This window comes from Corvus moneduloides, chromosome 6 (assembly GCF_009650955.1).
Source record: "Corvus moneduloides isolate bCorMon1 chromosome 6, bCorMon1.pri, whole genome shotgun sequence".
Lineage (NCBI taxonomy): Eukaryota > Metazoa > Chordata > Aves > Passeriformes > Corvidae > Corvus > Corvus moneduloides.
Window position 1 is genome coordinate 39,322,141 of NC_045481.1, and position 24,469 is coordinate 39,346,609.

The 24,469-nt window shown below is 42.6% G+C and overlaps 2 protein-coding genes and 1 non-coding gene across 9 annotated transcripts in view; 1 reads left to right on the top strand and 2 right to left on the bottom strand.

The window, feature by feature from the left end:
• The first annotated feature begins 3,453 nt into the window (after nucleotides 1-3,453).
• On the top strand, nucleotides 3,454-13,320 carry F2 (coagulation factor II, thrombin). The gene is made up of 14 exons (XM_032112293.1): nucleotides 3,454-3,577; nucleotides 4,481-4,644; nucleotides 5,642-5,666; nucleotides 5,867-5,917; nucleotides 6,412-6,517; nucleotides 6,599-6,726; nucleotides 8,351-8,647; nucleotides 9,039-9,152; nucleotides 9,419-9,545; nucleotides 10,036-10,203; nucleotides 10,529-10,702; nucleotides 10,812-10,990; nucleotides 12,216-12,286; nucleotides 13,028-13,320. Exons 1-14 carry the CDS (start codon nucleotides 3,499-3,501, stop codon nucleotides 13,169-13,171), a joined length of 1,827 nt encoding a protein of 608 aa, XP_031968184.1. The 5' UTR covers nucleotides 3,454-3,498; the 3' UTR covers nucleotides 13,172-13,320.
• Nucleotides 13,321-14,512: 1,192 nt separating this feature from the next.
• Nucleotides 14,513-24,469, bottom strand: part of CKAP5 (cytoskeleton associated protein 5) — a 53,916-nt gene continuing 43,959 nt past the window's right edge. For 6 of the 7 annotated variants that reach the window (XM_032112286.1, XM_032112281.1, XM_032112283.1 and 3 more), the window contains 10 exons: nucleotides 24,020-24,140; nucleotides 23,150-23,329; nucleotides 22,509-22,696; nucleotides 22,038-22,113; nucleotides 21,053-21,241; nucleotides 20,801-20,935; nucleotides 20,184-20,267; nucleotides 19,933-20,092; nucleotides 18,160-18,314; nucleotides 14,513-16,885 (listed from right to left, as the gene is read on the bottom strand). In XM_032112286.1, coding sequence (XP_031968177.1) covers nucleotides 16,631-16,885; nucleotides 18,160-18,314; nucleotides 19,933-20,092; nucleotides 20,184-20,267; nucleotides 20,801-20,935; nucleotides 21,053-21,241; nucleotides 22,038-22,113; nucleotides 22,509-22,696; nucleotides 23,150-23,329; nucleotides 24,020-24,140 — 1,543 coding nt within the window. In that variant the 3' untranslated portion in view covers nucleotides 14,513-16,630. The remainder of the gene's footprint in view (nucleotides 16,886-18,159; nucleotides 18,315-19,932; nucleotides 20,093-20,183; nucleotides 20,268-20,800; nucleotides 20,936-21,052; nucleotides 21,242-22,037; nucleotides 22,114-22,508; nucleotides 22,697-23,149; nucleotides 23,330-24,019; nucleotides 24,141-24,469) is intronic. The other variant, XM_032112288.1, reaches the window with a different exon arrangement.
• LOC116446231 lies at nucleotides 23,864-23,972 on the bottom strand. The gene has a single exon (XR_004241097.1). It is a non-coding gene; the product is annotated as a small nucleolar RNA SNORD67 (small nucleolar RNA).

Below are 24,469 nucleotides of genomic sequence, written 5' to 3' on the forward strand. Positions count from 1 at the left end.
GGGATCTGTACAGGGTGCTGTGGCCTGACTAAATAGCTGTGCAGTGATGTATAACTTGGTGTTTGCAGCATCTGAAGGGGTGTAGGATTATCTAATGCCATACCCTTTCTTGTACCATGTCCAGTAAAGGCTATTTTAATTACTACGTTGTGGGCTCTGAGTGCCTTTGTTGTTGGGATCCATAACAAGCCCTCACGCCAGTGCATTACATTTGGTGTAGTTGTCAGGATCCTGGTGAGAAGGGAAGAAGGATAGCAAGGAAAAGGATGTGTGCCTGCCTGGTCCCATGTGCTGGCATGGGGAACAGTTTCAATGCCAGTGAAGGTTATGCTTTGGGACAGCAGACACGTGATTACCCAGCTGGCTGGAGATCTTGTGCACCCATTACCCTCACAGGTTCAGGCAGCAAGCACACAGCTCTCCTGGGTGGTGGGGTCCACCATGCTGGCAGGGCTTCACCAAGGCTTTGGGGTGCTGCTGCAACACTCCCAGGTGACAACTGCAAGGTCTGTTGCATGCTTGGGTCCTTCATGCTGGCAGGGCCTCAGCAGGTGCCAGGCATGCACATAAACTCAAGTGTTACGTTTAAACCTCACACAACGGTCAGGGTTCAGCCCTTGGCCAATTTGTAAACTGGCTTAAACCTGACCAAGGTGTTTGAATAAAAAGCAGCAGGCTGCAAGGAAAGGAGACAGTTCTCTGGGTCCTGAAGTTGCCCCCCACTTGGCAGCTGCCTGGTCCTCGGGAACAGGGGAACCCCTGTGTGAAGGGATAAGGGTTTCATCTTTGTGACTGTAGTCAATGTGTTACTTCAATCAAACTGTATAACTCACTTTAGGAACAGATTGATAAATGCCCCAGCTGTTGAACCAGCAAACTGTATCCATCACAGAATAGACAAAGGTCCAAGAAAATGGGCCAGGGCCAAGGCCAAACACCCTATATTATGCCCCCTGGAAGTTGACGAAGAAGTAGTCACATAGGAAAAAAAACAGCCAAAGGCTTTTTTTACTTAAAACCAAGAATCAATACATAGAGGGAAAGAGATCAAAACTTCCGGCTGTGTTAAAAGCCATAACTCTGGACATTAAAGGTATCTTAACTCTCATCCTAAGAAAGAAAATAGCATTCATCATTCATGGGTGAGCGAAGGCAGAAAGAAAATGAAATTATAAAAATTTGCTTACAGGAATGGAAGAGTTAAATGTTGGAGGGGTTAAGTCAAAGCCCCTGGAGAGGTGATAGCTGATGCATGCTGTGCTGCTGCAGAGGCTAACCACAGGAATGTGACAGAGACAAGCCCTAGAAGCACATTATGGGATGACAAAAGGCACAATGTGAAGAGTCAGCATCTTTAATTACTTACAGTGTTGTGAGACACCAGAAAGGGCTGGAAAGTGTCCCAGGATGTAGTGAAAGACTCCAATTACAAAGCACAACCAAAGTAAAGAAATAGAAGGAACCTAAGTGATGGATGTAGCCTTGAGTAATCTAGAGATAAGAGGTTTTAGTTACAGTTAACAAGTTGCCCTGAGAGGTAGGTTTGTCCTGTATCACAGGGGAAAGAAGAACAGCGGCTGGAAGAGGAGCAGCCAGACATAGTGACAGAATCATCATCAGTTTCAGTAAGGGTTTTTCAAACAAATGCTTAAGCAACAGAATGAATGTAGGAACCAGAACAGAAGTAATGTTAAAGGAAGATGGCATAGGTAAGTATTAGAAGATATTCATACCTGATAACCAAGTCTGATAACCAAACTTAACTGCTGTAGTGTAGCATTGCTGAAAGTTAGCCTTATATACTGCATGATTCCATGGAAGGTGGTAAGACCTTTCCTTTAAAGGAAAGACAAGACAGTAAAAGTCTATGCATAAGTATAACAACATTGACTTAAGCTGCAGTGTAAAGGCTGCCTGGTTATTACAAAGAAGAGACAGAGATGCAGAAATGAAAAAGAAAGTGACTGAGGATATTGAAAGCTGCTTGTGCCTCCTCCTCCAGTGAGGAGCAGAGGTGGCTGTGTGGGACACAGCAGCAGTTTTGACCTCACCACTCTTGTTACTGCTCTTTCCTGTCCCTGCCTGTGCTCTCTGCCTAAATGCTGCTTCCCCGGCTAAGTAACATGGGTGTTTCTAGGGTTGTGTCTAATCCCATGCCCACACTCTCCACCCAGGTCATCTCCACCCCGGGAATCCCAGCCATTCCTAAAGGTGTTTCTCCAAAATCCAGAGCGGGGGGTAGAGACGTGTGTGGATGAGAACGGGAGACACTCTTAGGTGAGGAAGGAAGCCTCTGCAACTGCTCTTTGTACCAGTGGCCAGAGTCATTCCTCAGCCAACCTAATGCTAATATTTGCACTCCTTCTATGGAGATAAACATTACAGATGTATCTGCTGCACAGAGGCACAGCACTAAATATGCTCCCTGCTGGCAGAAAGAACTTTTGTGGCAATTCCTGAGACTACCCCCATGCCGCCCTGCTTTTTGCTGTTTTTCCGCTCTTGCCAATGGTCCACTTGCTGTAGCAATCATTAGAACTTTCCCAGCTCTGGTAGTCCAGTTCTTGACTTAATAGCTGATATCATGACATCCAGAGAATTCCTGTTTCCCTGTTTCTGGAAGCCCTTGTTTTCCTGGCTGGTTTTGTGTGTGCTAGCTCCCTGCTCATCAGTTTCTGTTTCCTTTTGGATGGACTTTAGTACGTTGCACTATGTGGGGAAGAAAAGGGGGAGCCCAGCCTTCATGCTGCTTCATCCTCCTCCACTCAGCTGGGAATTGTAAGGCATTGGGAAGAATGTACTGTCAATGGCATGCTGACCTAACTGGGAGGAAAATTTAAATTCCCAATGGACTGTCAAAGGCACAGTTTCTGCTCCTTGTTATGGGCAAGGGAGAAGGGGGAACACTTAAACTGTGTGTTGTGGTGCCAAAATAGCTGAGGCTGAGCTTGCTCATAACTGCAGGAAGGAAAGACAACTGAGCACTAGGGAGAATCAGGGGAGCTTGTAGCTAAAAGAAGAAGGACTGGGAATGGCCAAGGAGATCTCAAAGTCTTCCTGTGTTCGAGGCTGCTGGAGTACATCTGAGAAGAGTCAGTGGCAGGGACCTGACCCAGCATGGTGGGGAGGCAGTGATGGTGCCAGGGGCTGCACGGGAGCAAAGCCAGGGAAAAGAAGCAAGCTCTCTGGCTGGGATGGCTGTGAGCTGGCAGAGGTACCTCTCTCCAGCCTGAGTTCTCCCTGTGCCTTGGGACAAAATTGTCCTCTTGCTACTCATGCCATCTTCCCAGATACGAAATAGGAAGTTAAGTAAGGAAACAAAGATGCTCTGAAGGGAGGGAGAGATGCCAAGAGAGGAGGGATAAGAGTCCCACTGTCCCTGACACACCACGACCTGGAGTCCTGTTTCTTCATTCTGGTTCAATATTAACCCAGCAGGGCTGTGACTCCGCTTATTCTGCTTCCTTTGCAATTCCCCTGCAGCCAGGGCTGTACAGCATGGCGCACACCAAAACCAGCCTACTGAGGGGCCTGCTCTTCTCCAGCCTTCTGCACCTCACCTTGAGCCATGACAGAGGTAAGACTCAAGGGCAGAAGTACCAGCAGACGACAGGAGGAAGAAAGATGGAGTTAGTTCTTTCCAGAGGTAATGCATGTGGCAAGTTTTCTTCCTCAAGTCAGGAGGACAGGCTAAAAGCTTGAAGTTGAGAGCAAAAGGGTGCTGAGAATGGAGTGAATAGAGGAGGATGAAGCAGAATCTGTCAGCTGGTGACAACAACTCAGTGGATTTTACGGGTCACCTGGGAAATGGCAGGGAAGGGGATTGTGGCTGAGTCCAGGATCGAGTGTAACACAGCCGTGGGGCTTTTGGGGATAGAGTTCCTCTGCTGACCTAGGTGGCTTTAATTCTCCATTGCCTCCCCAGGCGTTCCTTATTGAAACTTTAGGTCAAACAAAATATGCCACCTTCATGCTCACTGCTTCTTTTATTAGATCCTCTAACTGTCTTTCCTTAACACGAGGTTAGTCCTCTTGGACCCACTACTGTGTGAGGGAAGACCTGTCTCCAGATCTCAAATCAGGGGCTCTGAACATGAAATGGAACCAAGCTGTGCTTATCACAGTGGTCTGAGGCCAGCAAGACAAAAATACAGTGGCTGGGGATAGGGAGAGCAGCAGGCTCAAAGCAAACAAGCCTCTAACTGCAAATGAGCAGAGCAGCTTTGCTGAGGAAGCAGTGTTCTTGTCACTTCTGTTAGCTAAGTGATGGGAGCTGTGACAGGATGAATTCCAGAGAGCCTGCTCTGATAAGCAAGTGTAGACCTGACAGGGCTTCTCCTCTCTATATGGTGCACTGGGGGAGGCTGGGCTGTGGGATCACCACATCAGCTGCCATGTAGTTTTTGGAAACTGAAAGGGGAGACGAAGGTGCCCTCTGGCTGTGAGTAGCCCTTTGACTGGCAGTGTTCTGATCCGATAGTTTTCCTGGAAAAGGGGCAGGCATTGTCCCTGCTCAAGCGCCCACGACGTGCCAACAAGGGATTTCTAGAAGAGATGCTTAAGGGAAACCTGGAGCGAGAGTGCCTGGAGGAGATATGCAGTTATGAGGAGGCTTTCGAAGCCCTTGAATCCACTGATCAGACGGTACGTACCGGGAAACATTCCCTCAGCCATCCTCTGCAGGGAGACAGCAGCAGGTTGCACACGCAGCCAGGGGCCAGGGTTCTAATACTCAGTTCTGTGAACCAAAGATGAAGCTGATGTGTGTGTGCCCCAAGGGGAGCTCAGGCTTTCTTAGGGAGCTTCCCTCCTTGAGACACTCCAGGGAATACAGCTGAAAGCTCAGGTTCTTTTCTCTCCCTCTCTACACATGAAGTGACAAGGTCTCATTGGTCCTGAATAGCATCTTCCACTAGCTCAGCATGCTGCCTCACACATGTGAGCTGCTGTCCCAGACACTCACAGATGCACTGGCGTAGCAGCCAAACACTGAGTGCAGATGCCTCAGACTCCTTTGAGCTGAAGCTTTTGCACACTCTGTCCCTTTTTCTGGTTTCCAGACTCACTCATGCTGCTGAATTTGTGCTGCATCCTTTTGGGATTTGTTCCTAGCCCCAAGGAACAATGTCCCTGCTGAATTTCACACCCAAAATACAACAGATAAACAGTTAGGAGCCTAAGCCAGCAAGACACTACCTCTGTGGAGTACTACAAAAGCAATCAGCCCCAGGCTGCATGGCAGAGATGTATACCCAAAGAGCTGAGCAATACCTACATGTGATCTGTGGCCTTAGAAATTCCAGATTCAGCTGCTTGGACTTCTGCACTGTAGCCCACTGCACCATAGAATGCTCTGCTGCCTCTGAAGGTTGATGAAGGTTGTAAACATCTTTGGTCTCTTTAGAAACAACAGTACTGTCTTGATTCCTGAGTCTGATGCATGGGAATGTGGCTTTGTATCGGGTTTTTTGCTTTATTTGCTTTATTTATTCCACAGCAATTGGTATAAACAGAGCTAGGTTAGTCTTTCCTTTTGTTTTGATGGCATGTTCTCTTACTGGTTTGAATTGCAGTAGCCAAGAAAGGTTTGATATTCTGTGTCCCTAAATATATATTTTTCTTTATTTTTTCTTTTTTACAGGACACATTTTGGTCAAAATACCAAGGTAAGTTGTTTTGAGGCCTGCAGGTACTGTTATCCCTTAGGATGCACTGTCTCATCCTGGAGAGATGGCTCCCTCTTTTAAGAGCTCACTTTCTAGGGCTAAGCACTTCTGTTTTGTCTCTAGATGATAAACTGGTTGAAATGATGATGCTTATTTGGATTGCTTTCATATAATGTGCCTCTTTCTTCTTATTTTGCTAGTATGTCAGGGCCTGAGAATATCTAGGACAGTTCTGGATGCTTGTCTAGAAGGTATGAACTTCATGCTGACTTCAATCTCCTAGATACAGTGAGTGACAGGAACTTGGTTCCTGCAGAGATTGTACAGAAAAAAATTAAACTGATGTTGGAGAAGCCATCCAATTATAGAGAAAAATATCAGGGGAGGAATTTGAAATTATTTCTTCCTCTTTATTTCCCCACTAACCATTGCAACAAACAATCTGGCTTGTGCACTGAAATAGCATGGGGTAAATATCCTTATTCTTGTGACTCAGTCAGGTGTGAGCAGCCTCTCAGAAAGGCTCTGAGCCAAAGCAAAGCACAGAGCCTCAGGGATGGCTCCCTCTGATGAGAGAGAGAAAGCTTAGGCTGTGTGCTCTTCTCACAGGAAGAGGATGTCTCTGCTCATGCAGGCTCATGCACGCAGCAAAAGTTAAAGGGATATGGGAGATGGTACTTCTGACCTTGAAAAATGCAACATCCAGTTCCACTGACTCTGGCTTACACTGTTGGGATTTTGACAGGTAACTGCGCTCTTGGGCTGGGCCAGAACTATCGGGGAACAATTAGCCACACCAAGTCTGGGATTGAATGTCAGGTGTGGACAAGCAAATATCCACATATTCCTAAGTAAGTTCATCTTCTGCATACCCCTTAAGAGTTCTCCAGGGTGTCCTTCCTTCCTAGCCTAACCAGCTTTGTCTCTCATAGATTTAATGCCACCATTTATCCCAACCTCATTGAGAACTACTGCAGGAACCCAGACAACTCAGAAGGCCCGTGGTGCTATACCCGAGACCCAACGGTGGAACGGGAGGAGTGTCCCATCCCTGTGTGTGGTATGCCACAGCACTCCAGAGACCCCTGCACTCACAGCAAAACACTGCACTGAGACTCACAGTAAAGCAGTCAAGGAGAGGGTTAAGGAGGGGGAACGCTTACATGAACAGAGGTCAGTAGGAGTAGAGAAACTGCATCTTAAAGGGTAAAGGAGCTGAGGAGGAAAAGTCAGAGTCGCCCATACACAATGAGCTGTTTTCTCTAGATTATGTTAATCTAGGTCTAAATTAAAACCAGTGTCAGCAGTCCCCTGGAATGTACTACAATATTCTCTAGTCAGTCACCCCAAAATCCTGGCTCAGTTGTCTCTAGTTTGTGACAGCCATGAGTCATAATGTTTTTTGGTCTGAATTCCTACCTTTAGGACAAAGTAACTACAGTTTGTGTGTGATTGCCTGCCTTAACATTCTCTCCTGTGAAGGTATGCAGTTTAATACTCACAATCTCAAGAAAAGAGAAGATGCCCTTCTCTCATCATTGCACTGGACATGGAGGACCATCTCCCATTACACATTCCCATTTCTCCCCAGTACAGAGCTATCTCCCCTGGGGCTTGGCCTCTGTCTCAGAAGAACTGGTAAAGGAGAGAAACTTCTCACAGCAGAAGTTTCTCTTCCAAAAACAGAGACTAGAAGCAACAACTCTTACAAGTGAAAGTTAGAGGTCAGCAACCATTTTGACATGGGGTATTCTGAAATTTTAAAAGCCATTACCATTGCTCAGGTCTGCAGAATCTAACAAACTGAGAAGAAATACTGCTCTGCTTTGAGGCCATCAGGCATCTGTACTATCTCTGTTCACCATTTAATTTCTGGCCTACAGTAGCTTACAGTTACACGTGCATGGATATAGCAGGATTAGAAAAGCCTTGGTTTTGTGCACAGTTCTTTCAGAATCATGTTGACATGGGTCAAAAAACAGAAGCAGCCTCACTGATTAAGGTGAATGCTACTTGCCCAGTGGCTGTTGTGCACCAGAGAGAATAGTCAAATGGGATGTCTCTTCACATGGGGACCCCCCCCCGTGCACACGGAGAAGGCACCTTGAGGCCAAGCAAGAATAGATTATTGGGTACTCACTCCCTCAGGAAATGCTGCTTAAAACTTGCAGTCATTAGGACACTCACACAAAAAAGCATGAAAAGTCTTGCAAGGAAATTTTTCACTTATTATTAGATTTAGAAACATTGGCAAAAGTTAAATTTGCTGTTTTAGTAGCATATCACAATAAAAGGCTCCCCCAAATATGGCCTAGTTAAGCATTTGAGAATAAGGTGTTGGAGGACCTAATACAGCAGCATTATGATACCTGAGGCACCTACCCATCCCTCGAGCTGGTTCTCAAAGATGCCCCAGAAGGGAACACAGTATTGTTCCTCATATCCTAGTGACAAAGAGAAGTGTGATGAATAGTGCCAGCCTCACTTCACAATACTGCTGGACCACCTCTGACACTGCAATATTTTAGAGGGCCACCACATGCATGGGAACACAATGGGAGCTCCCAAACATAATGGGAGGCCCCATGGAACTCCAGGCTTCAGTAAAGGGGCTCTGTGCTATTTGCTAACAGCACTTCTGAGTGCACAGCTATGGCTTAAATCACAGCTCTCTGTCTTTCCAGGTGAAGACAGAACAACAGTTCCATTTACTCCACGGGCCACACCACCTGTACCAGTGGAGCCTTGTGAACCAGAGAAAGGCATGCTTTACACGGGGACCCTCTCAGTCACTGTGTCTGGAGCCAAGTGTCTGCCGTGGAACTCTGAGAAAGCCAAAGAGGTGCTCCATGGAAAACACATTGACCCAGACGTGGAGCTGCAGGAGAATTACTGTCGGAATCCAGACAGAGATGACGAGGGTGTCTGGTGTGTCACAGATGAACCACCCTACTTTGACTACTGTGATCTGCACTACTGCGGTGAGAAGTCTGCATAGGTTTGGGTAGGCACACATTTGAGGCAGTGGCAAATAACAGCAGGACTAGAATGAAGTGCTTGGCCTGGGAGGCATAGACAAGGATGTCTCATAGATTTAATGCCACCATTAATGCACCATGCACCTGGGAGTCCTGTTTGTCCATATAGCACATGTACTAACCTGCCTTAGGTGCATAGCACTGTTACCTCTCTCAGGTGTTCTCCCTGAAAACTCACAGTGGTGGACTAGGCACATTAAAAAGAGCACTGGTGTTTTAAAATATCATTCCTTCATCAGACCCACTGTGTGGGGAAAGAGGATATTTACATTGCTGATAATTATGGTAACTGCAGTTAAGCCTTTTACCATGTTTGTCTTTCTATCTCTCTCAGACAGCTTGCTAGAGGATGAGAACCATGAGTTCGAGGGAATATCAGGACGTTCTACCATTCCTCAGGAATTCAAAACCTTCTTTGATGACAAAACTTTTGGTTCAGGTGAAGCAGGTGAGCAAAAACTCTGGATACAGCATGTTTGTAGAAGGGCTGTAGCTTCTGCCTGTTCCTCAGAAACCTCAGCTAGCCAAATGCTGTTAAAAGCAGGGGAAGATACTTAAATTCCTTGAACTCTCAGAAGTCAATATCCAGTTCCAATCATGGAGCTAGTAAGCACTTCCTTCCTAAGATCTTCCAGCTTTGCATATTGACTGCAGACAATAGTTCTGCACTGTGAATCTGGTAGGGTAGCAAAGCCAGATTGCCTGTTTTTTCAGATTGTGGCATTCGTCCTTTATTTGAGAAGAAAAAGGTAACAGACCAAAGTGAGAAGGAGCTGTTGGAGTCCTACATGGGAGGCAGAGTTGTTGGTGGAGATGACGCAGAAGTTGGCAGCGCCCCCTGGTAAGTACTGGCTTTGCACAGTCTTTGGGAACCGTGTCTTCCTTCTCTTCAGCTCAAGCAGGTAGAAATAAAAGGGCTTTCCTATCTCAAGCATATATTACGGATTCTAATCAAAGCTGCTCCAAGTGGTTGACGGAGCAGTACTAAAATAGCTGTAAAGAAACTCACCTCTTGAATCAAGTATGCAACCACTGGAGAAAGCAAGTATGTTGGTGTGTTTCATCTTCATGTCTTCCTCTTTCCAGCTTTGCTGGAACAGAAAGGAGGAGAAACCTCTCCAGGTGAAAGAAATGGGGTAAATGGCCTACTACGTAGGATATACATGTTCGGGGAAGACTTTTGCTACAGAGCTACTTATGCAGTTTTGTCAGCATAGTGCAGTGCTGTTTCCTTCTCACTGCCAATTCTGCACCTTCTGCTTGACAACAGGACCCATTCAGCCAGCCACATCTTAAGTCCTGCTAAGGCTTCCTTCCTCCTCATCTCTCAGGCAGGTGATGCTCTACAAAAAGTCTCCTCAAGAGCTGCTGTGTGGTGCCAGCCTCATCAGTGACAGCTGGATCCTGACTGCTGCTCATTGTCTTTTTTATCCACCCTGGGACAAGAACTTAACTACAAATGACATATTGGTGCGGATTGGCAAGCACGTAAGAGCAAAGTAAGAGTCTGGATAAGTGAGAAGGAACCAGGCTTCCTCTTGCAGTAGTGAGATACTTTGAAGTTGGGCTGTCATTCAGTATCCAAGGAAGTATTATAGCTAACGTTTCATGCCTCTCAATAACAGGATCTAATGGGGCTGTCATTTGCTGCTCTTGCTGATCCTAAAGGTTAAAGTGAAAAGGAGCAAGGAAGCCTGAGAAATCTAAAAGGGTGCTCCTATGTAAAGACAGCATTGTCTCGGAGGGTACAAAGCTGAGAGTATCATGAACTCCAACTCTCAGCTGCTACTGTACAGTGAGTTCTCTCCTTCATAACTATTTCAGATATGAAAAGAATAAAGAGAAGATTGCTCTTTTGGATAAAATCATCATCCATCCCAAGTACAACTGGAGAGAGAACATGGACCGAGACATTGCACTCATGCATTTAAAGAGACCCATCAGCTTCAGTGACTACATCCATCCTGTCTGCCTGCCTACCAAAGAGGTCGTGCAGAGGTGAGGAGAAAAGAGAGAGAGAGAGGTGACTTCTCAAGGCTATTTGCAGCAAGAATGCCAGGTGGGAGAAAGCTGTTACATTTAATTATACCTGTGCTTCCTTCCATAGGCTGATGCTGGCAGGTTACAAAGGGAGGGTAACTGGTTGGGGAAACTTGAAAGAAACATGGGCCACTAACCCCAGCAACCTGCCCAAAGTTCTGCAACAGGTCAATCTGCCCATTGTAGACCAAAGCACCTGCAAGGCATCCACCAGAGTTAAAGTCACTGACAACATGTTTTGTGCAGGTAAGTAGCACTGGAGCCACAGAAGTCAAGGGCTCTGAGCTCCTGGTATGACTTGTGCAAAGGTTACTTTCTGATAAATTTGCAAATGCCCTCCACAAAGAATAACTTCCCTATGACAAGAACTTTCTCAGCTCTCAGAAAACACGAAGGCTGGAGAACTTGAAGCTAGGAATAAAGTTTGCAACACGAACCTGTGTCAGGCACTAGTCTAATGGTACTAGGTGGCAGCAGCAGCTGTGGGAGAACTAAGCACAAATAAAATTATCTTTTCACCAGTATACAGAACAGTTCAGTGACTTCCTAAATTGAAGGCTGCACACCTATTATCCTGTCTATAGCTTGTCTCAATCTTTTGGAGCCCATTCATACTTATGCCCACAAATTCTGAAGGCTCCTACCTTCCTACATCATACCCTTCTCTTCTAGCATCATACCCTTTTTGAGTAAGAAGGGAAGTGGACACAGAATTCAAGCTACCAAGAGACTATGGATTTATGTACTAGTTTAATAATTCCTGCTGTATTCTTCATTTGTGCAGACTTTATCAGGTCCTACAGGCAAGCCTCCAGTGATTTTTGACTAAATTTGTGCTGCTTGCATCTAAACACATGCAATTGCTTGAGTTAGGATGGAAGCCAATTACATGAGTGTGCTGAAAATACAGAGTTCTTGTGGATTCTTTTTCTAAATAACATCCTTTGAAATAGCTCAGATGCAGACATACAGAAAAAACAGACACAGATGATGGGAAAATGCAGAGATACTATCTAGTTCATCAGGAATGAGTGAAATCCTTTTCTTCATAGTGAGACTTAGGAAGACAGCTGGGGAGATGAAAAGCAGAACTTAAGAGTGACAGGAAGGTGAAAGTGGGGACAACAGTGTATCTCTATAATAAACAGAAGAACAGGGAACAGAGAATATGACAAATAAGTTTCCAAGACAAGAAAAGCACAGTAGCTCAAGCTACAGCTGTTGTACAGTGTCAGTGCACTTGACACTAACAACAATTCTGATGAAAGAACAGGAATGAGAGCACAGAGGGTGGATTCAAGAAAGTTGCAAAGACAGATGCAGAGTTAGAATTTTTACATATGTGAAAAACCAAAGTCCAAGAGTTGACAGAAGCAGCAAACAATCTCATGGGTCCCAAAACATTTATGCCATTTATCCCAAAACTTTAAAGAAACCATGGCCAACAAATGTCCATTTTTCTTGCCTGTAGGTTACAGTCCTGACGACTTAAAGAGAGGAGATGCCTGCGAAGGGGACAGTGGGGGACCTTTTGTAATGAAGGTATGTTCAACAAGTTCAAGCTTATAAGACATACAGAGATAGGTTTGTTCTATGCTGAACTTCATAGTCTAAAAAACAGTAGCAGACTGGAGCCACAGCTGAGTGGCTGAAGCAAACCCAGCTCATGCCCAAGGTGAGCAATGGAGACAAATCCTGCAGTCATCCAGCCCCATTTCTATACTGAGCTCTCAGCATATTGGGAGATCACCTGCAGGACATATCAGTGATGGCCAATTCTTAACTAGAGATTTAAGAGTAGAGACAAAATTACTCCAACAAACTGTTGGAGATGCCAGTCCGAATCCCAAAGTAGCATCCATCATTAAACAGGCTGGGGCACATCCAAGGTTTAGATCTGAGAGGGCAACCAAGCTGCTAAACAATCCAGAGCACATGTCTTATGAGGCATGGCTGAGCAAGCTAGGCTTGTTTAGCCTGGAGAAAAGGAAGCTCAGGGGAGACCTACTGAAAGGAGGTTGTAGCTAGGTGGCAGTCAGCCTCTTCTTCCTGACAAGCAAAGGACAAGAGAAAATGGCCTCAAGCTGTGCCAAGGGAGGTTCAGGCTGGACATCAGAGGAATTTCTTCACTGAAAGAGTGCACTCAGTGCTGTGGTTTAGTTAACATGGTGGTGTTTGGTCAAAGGTCGGAGTTGACCTTGGATGTCTTTTCCAGTCGTAGAATCAGAGAATCATTATCAGTCTCTTGCTCCTTGTGCCAATCCCATTTTTTCTTCACTTTAGAACCCAGATGACAACCGCTGGTATCAAGTGGGAATAGTTTCATGGGGAGAAGGCTGTGACCGAGATGGCAAATACGGATTTTATACCCATGTATTCCGCCTGAAAAAGTGGATGCGAAAAGCCATCGAAAAGCATGGGCGATAGATGAAGCACTGACCTTGCTTGCTCTCAGTTTTGCTACGATGCTCCACTTAAAAACACAAGGATAGAAGATCCTGAAGTAAAACAAGTTATATCCTTACAACTTGACAAAGGAAAGTCTTATCCCTTGAAAATAAAGGCTCTGAAACCCATCTTCTTCCTTTATTCATGCCGAGTTGAATTGCAGTTGGATCTAAATCATGACAGGAGTACCAGAGTACCAGGAGTACCACAGCACTAGCTGTACTGCTGATTACCTGTTGTGCTTCAAACAAGTTCCCCTCCCTTCCATCAGCTATGATCAACACATTTTGGACCTCATGTAATGGCCTTGTCAGCCATAGCAAGCAAGATTGTGTCCTCATGCACTGTCCCTTTCCTCCCTTCTACTTTTTGACCCACGTATGTACCAGAGATAACAACCCTACAGTACCTGTGGCATTACACAAAACACCAACGTCAAAAGTAAAGCAACTAGAAGCTGTTTTGATCAGATAAACATTGTTCTCAGCTACAACAGCAGGCAATAAATACCAGCACCACTGTGTGCAATTCATCCTACAAAGGAATAGCAGCTTGAATACATTAAGCAGCACTTCCAGTAAGTTCCTACACAGCAGGTGGTGCTGGGTCCTCATTGTGTATTTTCCACCTGCATAGCAAGATTCAGAAGGAAGCAATTCAGGCAGTCATTGTCAAAGCCTCCAAGGTATAGTGCAGGATGCTTCCATGTTTGCTTGTGTTATAAAGGCTGTTAAGGGATCTCTCCAAAAACAAGCTTCAATTTTTCATAAACTCCTCTTTAGCAGCAATTTTGGACCACTGAGGACCCAGGAGTACAGCAGTAAACACAAATTCTTGACCACCAATCTGTTTAGCCCAATTTCCTGCTAAGACAATCATGAGATTTGAAAATACTCCCTGCTTCCTATGGCACCATATTTCTAAACTCAGAGTGCCATAAAGTCACAGAAACAGGCAACAGTGAAATTAGTTGTTCTAAAAAAGAGTTATTGATCAATTAGTGTCTGTCTGTCCTTTTAGATGGCTCATTTGGGAACCAACTTGAAGCAGCTCAATTTGATCACCCAAATAAAGCACAAAAACCAACCTCTCCGAAATCTGAAGAACAAAACCTCAAGAGCTCACGTTTCACGGCTGTTTAAAGTCATTGATAACCACAGGCACTGAACACTGAAAATGTTTAGCCCTTCTCATGTTTAAAATTTAAGCCTCACCCCTTCACTACTGTCAAATAATCTGTGACAAGAGGGGAACCAGGACCATACAGTTTCTGGAGAAAGTCACTGTTCATATTGACTTGTTACAAACAATACAGAGGAATCATTTTTAAAATTCAGTTTAATGTTATTTAAATATTGTCTGGGCTAAAGGTTAGGCTTTATTAATTTATGTGCACAAGTTTTAGTTCAGAACTCCCAGGATATTGAGTCCAACCAAACACTACAAAGACACAGGGCAAAAACTCATTCATAAAAACAACTCTATCTTCTGCTACTCAATTATTCCTGTATTTCACTTTCGATTCTGCTTCAAATTTAAAATAGTTTATGCAGGTTTGCAGGCATTGCTGTTTTAACATCCTGAGCTAATTAACAAATAGTTCTTCAGAATGTCTGCTGAATATGGGTTAATTTAAATGTCACTAAGTTTCAGAGAGCAGCTAGTAATTGAGAGGTAGTGGCAGTAACTCTAGTGTCAGCCAACACAAACTATTCACAAACTGCCCCAGTTTAAGTGCACAAAACCACAGCACTTACCAGTAAGGGCCAAACCCTGACTTGTAACAGAGCTCTGTTCCACAACTGCATGCCCATTTCAGGTTATGAGAGGAGACTGTGACTACTAAATCGAGGCAGTGGAGCAATGAATGGCGTCATATCAGTTAACACAGGATGGAGAACGCTTGTGATCACCTGCTATCACAGTGTGCAAACTCACCATAAGCACCAAGCAACATTATGTCAACTGCAACCCCAGCCTAGGGGTCCTGTGAAAGGAAGATTTCAGACATTTGCAGAAGCTCTGGCATAGATCTGTTGTACAAGTACTAATTTAAAGCCACATTTTTACTGTAATCAGGCAAGACAGTTTCAGTAATGGGCCTTACGCAGAGACTGCTGGTCCACATAGCAAACAACAAAAGCAGTAGTTACAAGGAACAGATTAAAATCTAGCATATAGGTGTGTTATTTTAAGTCTGCCTGTCCAACTCTTCAATAACTCTGTTCTAGCTATGGAACAGATGTACAATTTATGCTTCACAACCAGTTCTCACAGGGAAATGGTAGTAAGGTGAAAATACATCACCTCCCTAGAAATGAAAGGGCTAGAAAGGATACACAGTGTGTCTGTCAATCTTCATTATTTGGAGCTTCTGAAAAAGGCTAATCACTCATTAAAAAAAAAAAGAAGTGGCTACAACTTCTGCAGACTAGCTCTACTTAGGTGTCTTAGATACAAAATGGTAGAGATCACTGACATCTGATGTTTAAGAGCAAAAATAATGTAGTGAGTGAGGTTTACCTGCATGAGGAACATTCCTTAATCAGATGAGTTCAGGATAAATGAGTCCACTGACTGTACACCACTGCTAGTCTATTCCATATCAACAGCAGCAGGCTCCCTCAAAGAAAGCTCCCTCAGATGGGACCACACAATCTGGGTAAAGGCATCACAAGGACTAGATAATTCAAAATAAGCATTTCAGCAAACTAAATAATCTCAAGTTACAGAAACATATTCCAAAACAAAAAAAGCAACTATATGAAAAATGTACTACTACTCATACAAGTACGAGTGCAAAGTCTCAGGACTGCACCCACAGACAGTATATTTCCACTCATCTTCCTTATAGTGTATCCAAACCCCAAGGTTCATGTCAGGAATAGCTTAGTTCACTTTCTAGATGCCCAGTCACTAACATTCAACCAGCAGTCGCTGCTGTTCCTATAGAGGCTGGTATAGTTAATGCAAACTTTATTTACAAAAGACACTTAAATTAGTTACTTCATGCCATGTGTCCATACAGAATCAACAGTTCAAGGATTACATGGAGAAGAATTCACAAAATTAAAAGTGAAATCACTAACGGTCTTCTAAGAGTTAAGAACTAGGAAAAGATTTTAAAGACAACTTTACAAATAAAAACCCCAAGTCATGAGAAACTAGTCTGAGCAAGAGGATGGTTGTTTACAGGTCTGTACACTAAAACTAATACACCGACAGCCTTCTATTGTCAAAGAGACGCTCATTGAGAAGCAGATTATGTACAAATACTTGTGCCACAATGACTCAACCCCCCAAAATCCACTGTATTATACATAAACCAGTTTGTATACATCAGGCCTAAACGAGGCCATTTAACTATGAAGACTTCTAGTTTAGTAAACTAAAGCTGGAGACAGCCCCAAGCAACAGCAATACCGTCTCTTTGCATCTCTATTTGCGACTGCTTTTTATTCTCTCCAATCTTTTTTTCAAGTCATCAATGTTGGCTGCTGCAGAAGAGGGTGAAGCCAGGGTAGTTCCAATGCCAGAGGAATGAGTCTGATTGGAGTCCAGGTCCAGATGTTGGTACTGCTCCCGGGACTCACGCAGCTGGGAGAGCTTACTGTGAAGCATATCTGTAGAGGATGCAACTGTAGGGAGTGTTGGTTTAGAGAGCAGAGACGTCAGAGGGGGTCTGTCTTCCTGCTACGAGGGAGGAAAGTGAAGTGTTAAGACATAGTGGTAAAGGCCATATAAGTAGTACAAATCATAATCAATGGCTTTTCATCTCTACAGGAAGCAATAAAAACAGAGGAAAGGGAAGGAGCACTACAACACAAGTGGATCTGGAGCAATAAAGTCAGTTGCTGTCAAAGTCAGAGCCATGCAAAGCTAATTACAATACTCAATTCTTATTATCTGAGTAGTTAATGTTTAATTTTATGTCAATAGGGACACAAAGAAACTAGTCTTTCAAGATCAAAAAAATTCCCTGCAGACCAGAGTTTTACTGAGATAGACTGCCAGAGTCTTGAACAGCCTAAACTCCTGATTTAGGAACAGAAACTTTGAACAGGATTGAAAAATTGAACAGGAAAATCCCTGCCTATGTGTAACATCAGCAGACAATTAATTTTTTGGAAGAATGAGAAGAGGAAACTTGAACTGACTGGCAAGACCGAACCTGTCAAAGGCTGACAGTGTCAATTCACTGTTCTTTTATCAGTTGACATTTCCATCTGAGTTACTTACCTTGTTATTGATCATCTAGGAAACATTTCCCCTCCTCAGAGCTCTAAGATGATACTGATAATTTGGGTCAAAGTTTAAAACAGTGATGCATCTGGATGACTATCCCCAGAGTGAACATCACTTCTCACATGGCCAAATTAAAATTTCAGGAATTGGCACTAGATTCCTAACACACAGATCATTGGACTGTAAGAAATTTTGGTCCACAAGTTTCCAATATTAAGCTCATTCAGCATTTCTTTGCCTCAGTAGCCATACACCCAAAATACATCATACTTCAAAGTCTTAATTCAGCTCTCATGGTTGTTTCAGAGCAGAAGGACCTAGAATTTCTCATCATTCATCTCTGAGGTCAATATATGCTATCTTTTAGAGAACAGTAGTTGTTTGAACCTTTCTGAGACTCAACTGCCTGGCAAGGGAAGATAATTAGCTACAGACCTGTAGAGACAACCTGCACATAACACCAGTGATGCAGACAGAGTGGATTGAAATATAAACCAACTTAGCCACGTAATGAGTTTAAAGCCATTTATACGAGGCATAGTGACATGCAGTGAGAAGCTAGGACATGCACTGTAAATGAAAGATCATAAATTCTGATTAGAATTCAAATGCCAGAAGGCAGATTCAAAAAAAAAAAAAAAAAAAAAAAAAAAAAAAAAAAAAAGCCGAGTGCAAATCAAGTGCCTCCCCAGGAGATTTACAAGTGTTGTCAAGTACAATACCTTTGCATTGTCAAGGCCACAACGCTGCCTGAGGATTTTTAATCTTTCCAAGTAAACTGAAGGCCCCACTTCCTCCCCATTTGTGTTTCCTATAGATGAAGATACTGTGTGGGTAGACACAGGAACACATGTTCCTTCCATCTGAGGAGAAATTCCTGGAGGATGAGGGGAAGTAAGGAGGAAAGTTAAAATTTAGAACATCAGAAAAGTGTAAGCCTCTTGGTCAGTTCCTTGAAATAAGATGCACTGGATGAAGAATTAACAAACCTATTATTTTCTGGTTATTTGCATTTGCTAGTAGGGACATATCCACCCTTTCATTTCCTTGCAAAAGTGACAATTGAAAATCAAGAAAAGAAATGGAGAAATTTAAGGAGTGGCTGCAGAGCAGCTCTAGAAGTGCCGAGGAGAGCAGTGTATGGAGAGGAAGATGCTTATGTGCATCAGCAGGGACCATGTCCAACAGGAGAACTGAGCAATTGGCAAGGTGGGAAATACTTGGGAGTCATCTGTCTTCTTCTAGTTTAGCTGTACTTTGGGGCTTACCACTGATTCTAACCCCTCTTCATTTCTCATTTGCGCAACTTGAAGCTTTTTATTCCAATTTAGTCTCAAAGAGTGATTTCTGGAATGCACATAAAGTTTTTAAAGCTTCCCTACCAAGAGACTAGAAAAAGAATTTACATTATGAAAAAAATTTTTCCATTATTAAAAGAATTGCAAATTCTAAGACTCAGCATGGACAAGAATTTGTTCTCACTAATTTACTACAAGGGTGTTTAAAATAGATAAAAAGAGAATTAAGTATTTATACCTTACTCTAAATAAAGCACTGTTGCAATATTCAACAGCATGTTCTATTGTATCAGACTTACAGTTAGCAACGAAAGAAAAGACAACTGTAGCACATAAATTCGGTTTTGAAAACTGCTGAACTAATATTTCTCAGTTGTACAGACTTTTAGGATGAAAGGTAGAATTTTCTGTCCTACACAGTTGGACACATTTAGGAGGTTCTGAAATAATCTCGTATCATCTTCCTAAAGTAATCTACAATACAGGGATAGAAGAAGGAACAGTAGTAGAAAAAAGGCTAAAGTTTCACAGGACACAGTGAAATGTGTAAGAAATAAAAGTTAGAGGTAGTTTTGCTAAACTGTGTATCAGCTTTTACTGCCAGCTAATAATTTGTCACGTTCCTTCCCTTATATTTCATTAAATACTCCTTTGTATTTATCTGCAATGAAAAGACTCACTAACAAGCAGTTTTACAGTAATTCATCCAATTAAAAAGTAATTTATTGGAAGTGGATTTCTGCAGAAACAGTTCATGCTATTCAAAATAAGCTTTCCAATTCCACAGAAAATAATACTATTAAAAAGCCTCCTACACGTTTTTAGTAAAAAAGTAAAAGAAGCTGACAGCTGCTACTGTTTTAAACCAGCTTTATACTTTGCAGAACCAATTTACAATACCAGACACGAAACACAGGCTAATGTTCAACCCACGCTACAGGATATGGATTAAAACCAGTTGTTTACCAAGTCTTTCAGATGTTTTCTACATTTAGTGTGGTTATAACTTCAGTTTTTGTAAACAAAGAATGCATACTCCCTAAAAATGGTGCCTCATGAAGCAACACAAGCACCAAGAAAATACATGGATTGCTTCAGAAATCCATAAACGTCTGCAAATATTAGTTTCTACCAGGAGACATGTAACTGTTCCAGCTCTGCTTCTCATAAACCAAACAGTTTTGCTGCAACATGTACCTGTAGAAGTAGCAATGCGTCCTTTCCCTTCCCGTTCCGTTTCTATCAGTCGGAGGCCTCTTTCCACATAGCTCTGGAAGAACTGTGAGGAATTTTTCAGGAAGGGCTCAATATCTGCATCAGAATATTTCTTTTTGTATTCATACAGCTCTGCCAGACCCTGGGAGGGAAGAGTTGCTATGTATTACTACAATTGCTGCATACACCATTCTAGTGTATCACGCTCTTCCTTGCAGGAAGGGGGCACTCACCTCCTTGGTGTTCTCCTTTGAGCCAATCTTCTTAAATATTTCTGCCAAAATATCATTGACTTTGGCTTTTGAAGCCTTTTCCTCCTAATAAATAAACAAAAGGAGACTTTAAAAACAAAGTGAATAAAACCAAACAGAAATCAGAAAAACCCATGACACCCTCTGACCTGCTAGCTGGATACAGAGTTTCCGAGATGAAGAAAACTTTGAAGTGATCAGGGTTCTACATAGCCACTATATACACAGAATGAGAGCAAGGACATCATGAAGCTGTAGGACTCCTTCTGAGAAGTTAGTGTTTAAAACCTGTTCTAGGTATGGCTAACTTTTAGTAGATCAGATGCAGTACCATGCAGCATAAAACTTATGCTGCACATCTCAATGTCCTGGAGAGCACTTCATCCTGGGACTGTGCACAGAATACTCAGGTAAACACACACAACAAATTCCCAAAACAGCTGTAAATGAAAATTTCACTTTAGAAGAGTATTTCCAGCATTAGTTACATGTTGAAAAGGGAATTTCTACTTGATATTCCACAAACACAAAATTAAGTTTCTTTCTTAAATAAATTGCTTTACACTCACTTTCCCTGCCAACACATTTTCTTTACTTACTATGCGAGAAGCTCCTTTTTCTGTATCCTTATCGGCTTTTCCAGTCTGATCCATGGAGTGTTTCATTACTCTACAAAGGTGAGCTTCTAGCTCAGACTCATTTTTGTTGTCTATCATTGTTAAATGATCTAAGATCTAAAATAAGAAAAAAGGGGAATTAATGAAAAAAAAAAAAAGAAAATAACAAAGGAAAGACTCTAGAGACTGCATGAACATCCAATTTAAAAACACATGACTAGTGACTGCTCTGACCTTGGGCCCTTTCAACTTGCACAGGGTGTGAAGCAGAGTCTTCAGTGTCCTTATAGGGAACTCACTCTTACATTGCTTCAGCTTCTCTTTGGGAAAGACCTTCATGAAAATGTGGATATCCAGCAGAATCCGATCCAGATTGATGCTATTAATGGTTTCCGGAAGAAGACGCACCATTCTCCACAGACACTGGAACGAGAGGCTGACTTAAAGCAAGACAACTCAAGAAAGAAGCATTTGATTATATAAGGAGAGGTTACACAACACTATCACTGAGCCACTTCACTCTGCTGGCACATCATACAGGCATGCACTGTCTGCTGCTCAAGCTATATTTGCACTGGTACATACTTTCTCTTTGTAACTGGCTGTACAGTATCCAGATCTTTCTTTAGAGCTGATGCATAAGCAAGGTGCTGACTTCTCTACCTATAACAGAAGACTGAATGCTTTGTGTGAAGAAATTTCAGCAGATAATATATATATGCTATGTACACCTACACACAACACAAGTTCTTTAGGTTTAACCTCATTAAGAATGCCTGAGCTGTCTTTAAATCATGCCAGTCACAATAGGGTGTTTGTCATATGGTAAGAAAAGATCGTGCTCGTGCTTTAAATGCATGCATTTGCCTGTTTACTCTGCCTATCAACACAGATGACAGGATACAAGTCAGCTCCAGCCTGGGACTGTTTGAATCCATAGTACAGCGTGGTGCCCAAGCAAACAAGCCCAGCAGGTGACTGTACACCTCTGTATGGAGTTTGTATTAGTGTACACAAGTTTCTGTAAACTATTAGCAGGCGTTAAGCTCCTGCCTAGCATACAAGAAGTTCCTCTATGTGAGATCTAATAGGATCAGAATGATAGAAGTTATAAGAAATATTTCAAGTTATGGACACTAATTTTTTTAAACTATATCTGTTCTTTCAGGTAAGATGATTCAGATAAACCACAAGTTCAAAATCTCTACTACAGGCTCACCTTCATGACAAGTTCTGAAAACTTGGGAGAACTGGCTGTTGCTAGAAGACTGTCTTGGAGCAAAACAAGCAGAGCACTAGAAAGAATAAATTTATAAAGGTTACACAGAAAAAGTGCTATACACAAGAAAAAAAGATGCCAACTCACCACAGAATACCACACCAGAGACTGGGATTAGCCCAGCAGTTGTGCAACAGCTCTTTCCTTCTTTCTTTCTAGCATGTTACAAGAATTTAAAAGACAGTCTGCTGAACTCCAAAGCACAAAGAATCATACTAAGCTGGTTTGTTCAGCCTGCCTCCAGCTGTGCAGTCAAATTCTGATCACAATCAGTGATAATTCTTTATTAGCTAGCAGAGTGATTCTACAGACACCAGTCTTTGCTTACAGAATGATTACCAAACTCGGCCATTCAAGGAACACACAAGAACAGGTAAAGAAAGCAGTAACTGTGCAGTTTTCATTATATACCTCAAGATGTTGGTCTGGTCAGACTTCTCTAGAACTTTCACTACCAAGAGGTTGACTGATCGGATGACCTGCTCACCCTCCTCAAGATCTTCAACCCGAGAATCCAACATTAATGTAATAAGACCATGCATTAGGTCTTTAAGCACACCAGTGGAAGCCTCTCGAGCCAGACTCTCTATCTGAAACAGCTACAGATGGAAGAAAGTGTTAGTTTTCCCTGCACATGATCCTTTAGCATAGGGATTTCTCTAGACTATGTTGTCAAACCATGACATCTCCATTTCCCACAACAGTAAAAACAGTCAAAACAACTATGAAGGAAGTTATTTCTACTTAGTGACTTCTGAAAATACTCAGGCCACCAACTCAGCACTCAAACAGTAAAGACTACTAAAAACAGAGCTTAATAGAAGTCTTAGTAGCTGTATTTTGCAGAAGCAGAGACCTTCTTCCCTTCCCCAGTTTCTCGTTCCCCACCTGCTCTCAAAAGGTGCATTGATGAGCAGACAGTTGGCAACAAACCTTCATAAGAAGGACTCAGTAGTAAGCTAACCTAGGTACAGAACAGACATTCCATTCTCCCACAACTTCTGCACAGAAGTTATTTGCTCTTCACCTTATCTTTTACATCAAAGCCTTACCGTGATCATGCTCCCAATAATACAGCTGTAAAGTCTGACTATCTCATCTTTGTCCAGCTTCTCATCTGCCATGTGTGTATTGTAGATTAACCGAAGCTGCATAAATGTGGCTATTAGGAACTGGTCGATGTGGCCAGACATAGCTTCTGCTTTGTCCTCCTGTTTGAGTACCTCGTCAATCTAAGATTTAAGAACAAAATGCTCTAGTAAAGTCAACATAATGCAAACAGTGCAAAATAACAATAATCTAAATACTTTTCTATAGGAAGGGTCTTGCCCTGAACAATCCATTTGCCAAGGCAGTTGTATTCTAAGCTTTCACCCAAAATCAGTAGCTAGAGATTTGTATTGCTAATCCAAACATAACCAGTTAATGATATTTTAGAGAACTGCAATCCTATCCTGTACACAAATGAAAACATCAACAGCTGCATTACAGCTTCTGGAATTAACAGCTTTATGAAATCTTCTGGACAAAAAAACCTAAGTAGTTAAAGCCACCCTAAAATCATGCAAAAACTATGAGGCAAGACAATCCTTTTGCTAAGGATCTATAAAACAGTTTACATTTAAAAGGTAAGTCTTGCTGACTAACTGACTTTTACAAACTCTTAGCACAAATAATTTGACAAAACCAAAAATATAACACAGAAGCACTAATGAAAAAAGTATTAAGTTTATTCTACACCTTCCAAGTGGAATTTCTACTGCTAAAGCGAGTCAGATGGCCCCTGTGCACTTAGTTTTGTCATCAGGGAGACTCTGAGCAGAGCCCATGTCACCTGACATGTGCTCCACCACAGTGCAACTCATCACCCTCGCAGGCAAAGTTTGGTACTCTGTTATTAGTTGCTACCTTAATTCACTTACCTGTGTCAGAGCCTGGATGCTTGTATTTATATCACCACTGGCTACTTGGGAAATGACAAAGTTGATAGTAGAAGCTGTGTTACTGTGCATGTCATCGAAGTGTGGAGACACAGCACGGATTCTAAATGGTTGAAAACAGGATTCATTACTTTCTGGAGAACTACTTCAATATACACTTAACTGCTATATTTCAATGATGATTTAGAGACATGGGAAAAGGATTTCCTTCTTCACTGAGGATTCTCAAGTAAGGAATCATTCTTTTTATCATGTCTATTGCACTATTTGTAAAGACACTGATGATGCATTTACAAACTCAAGATCCTCTGATTATAAAAACGCCTAAGTAGAACTCATGTTTTTCATTAAAAATAACTGCTCTCCAGATTTCAGAAGAGTACAACAGACCTTTGTTTTGCCATCTCTTCAAATTAGCTGACACCACCCTCT

What these genes read in the sequence shown, in the direction of transcription:
- F2 (XM_032112293.1), top strand. Translation starts at nt 3,499, where the DNA reads ATGGCGCACACCAAAACCAGCCTACTGAGGGGCCTGCTCTTCTCCAGC. An exon ending in ACCAAAGAGGTCGTGCAGAG is followed by an intron (nt 10,703 to 10,811) that starts GTGAGGAGAAAA and finishes TTCCTTCCATAG; the next exon opens with GCTGATGCTGGCAGGTTACA. An exon ending in TGACAACATGTTTTGTGCAG is followed by an intron (nt 10,991 to 12,215) that starts GTAAGTAGCACT and finishes TCTTGCCTGTAG; the next exon opens with GTTACAGTCCTGACGACTTA.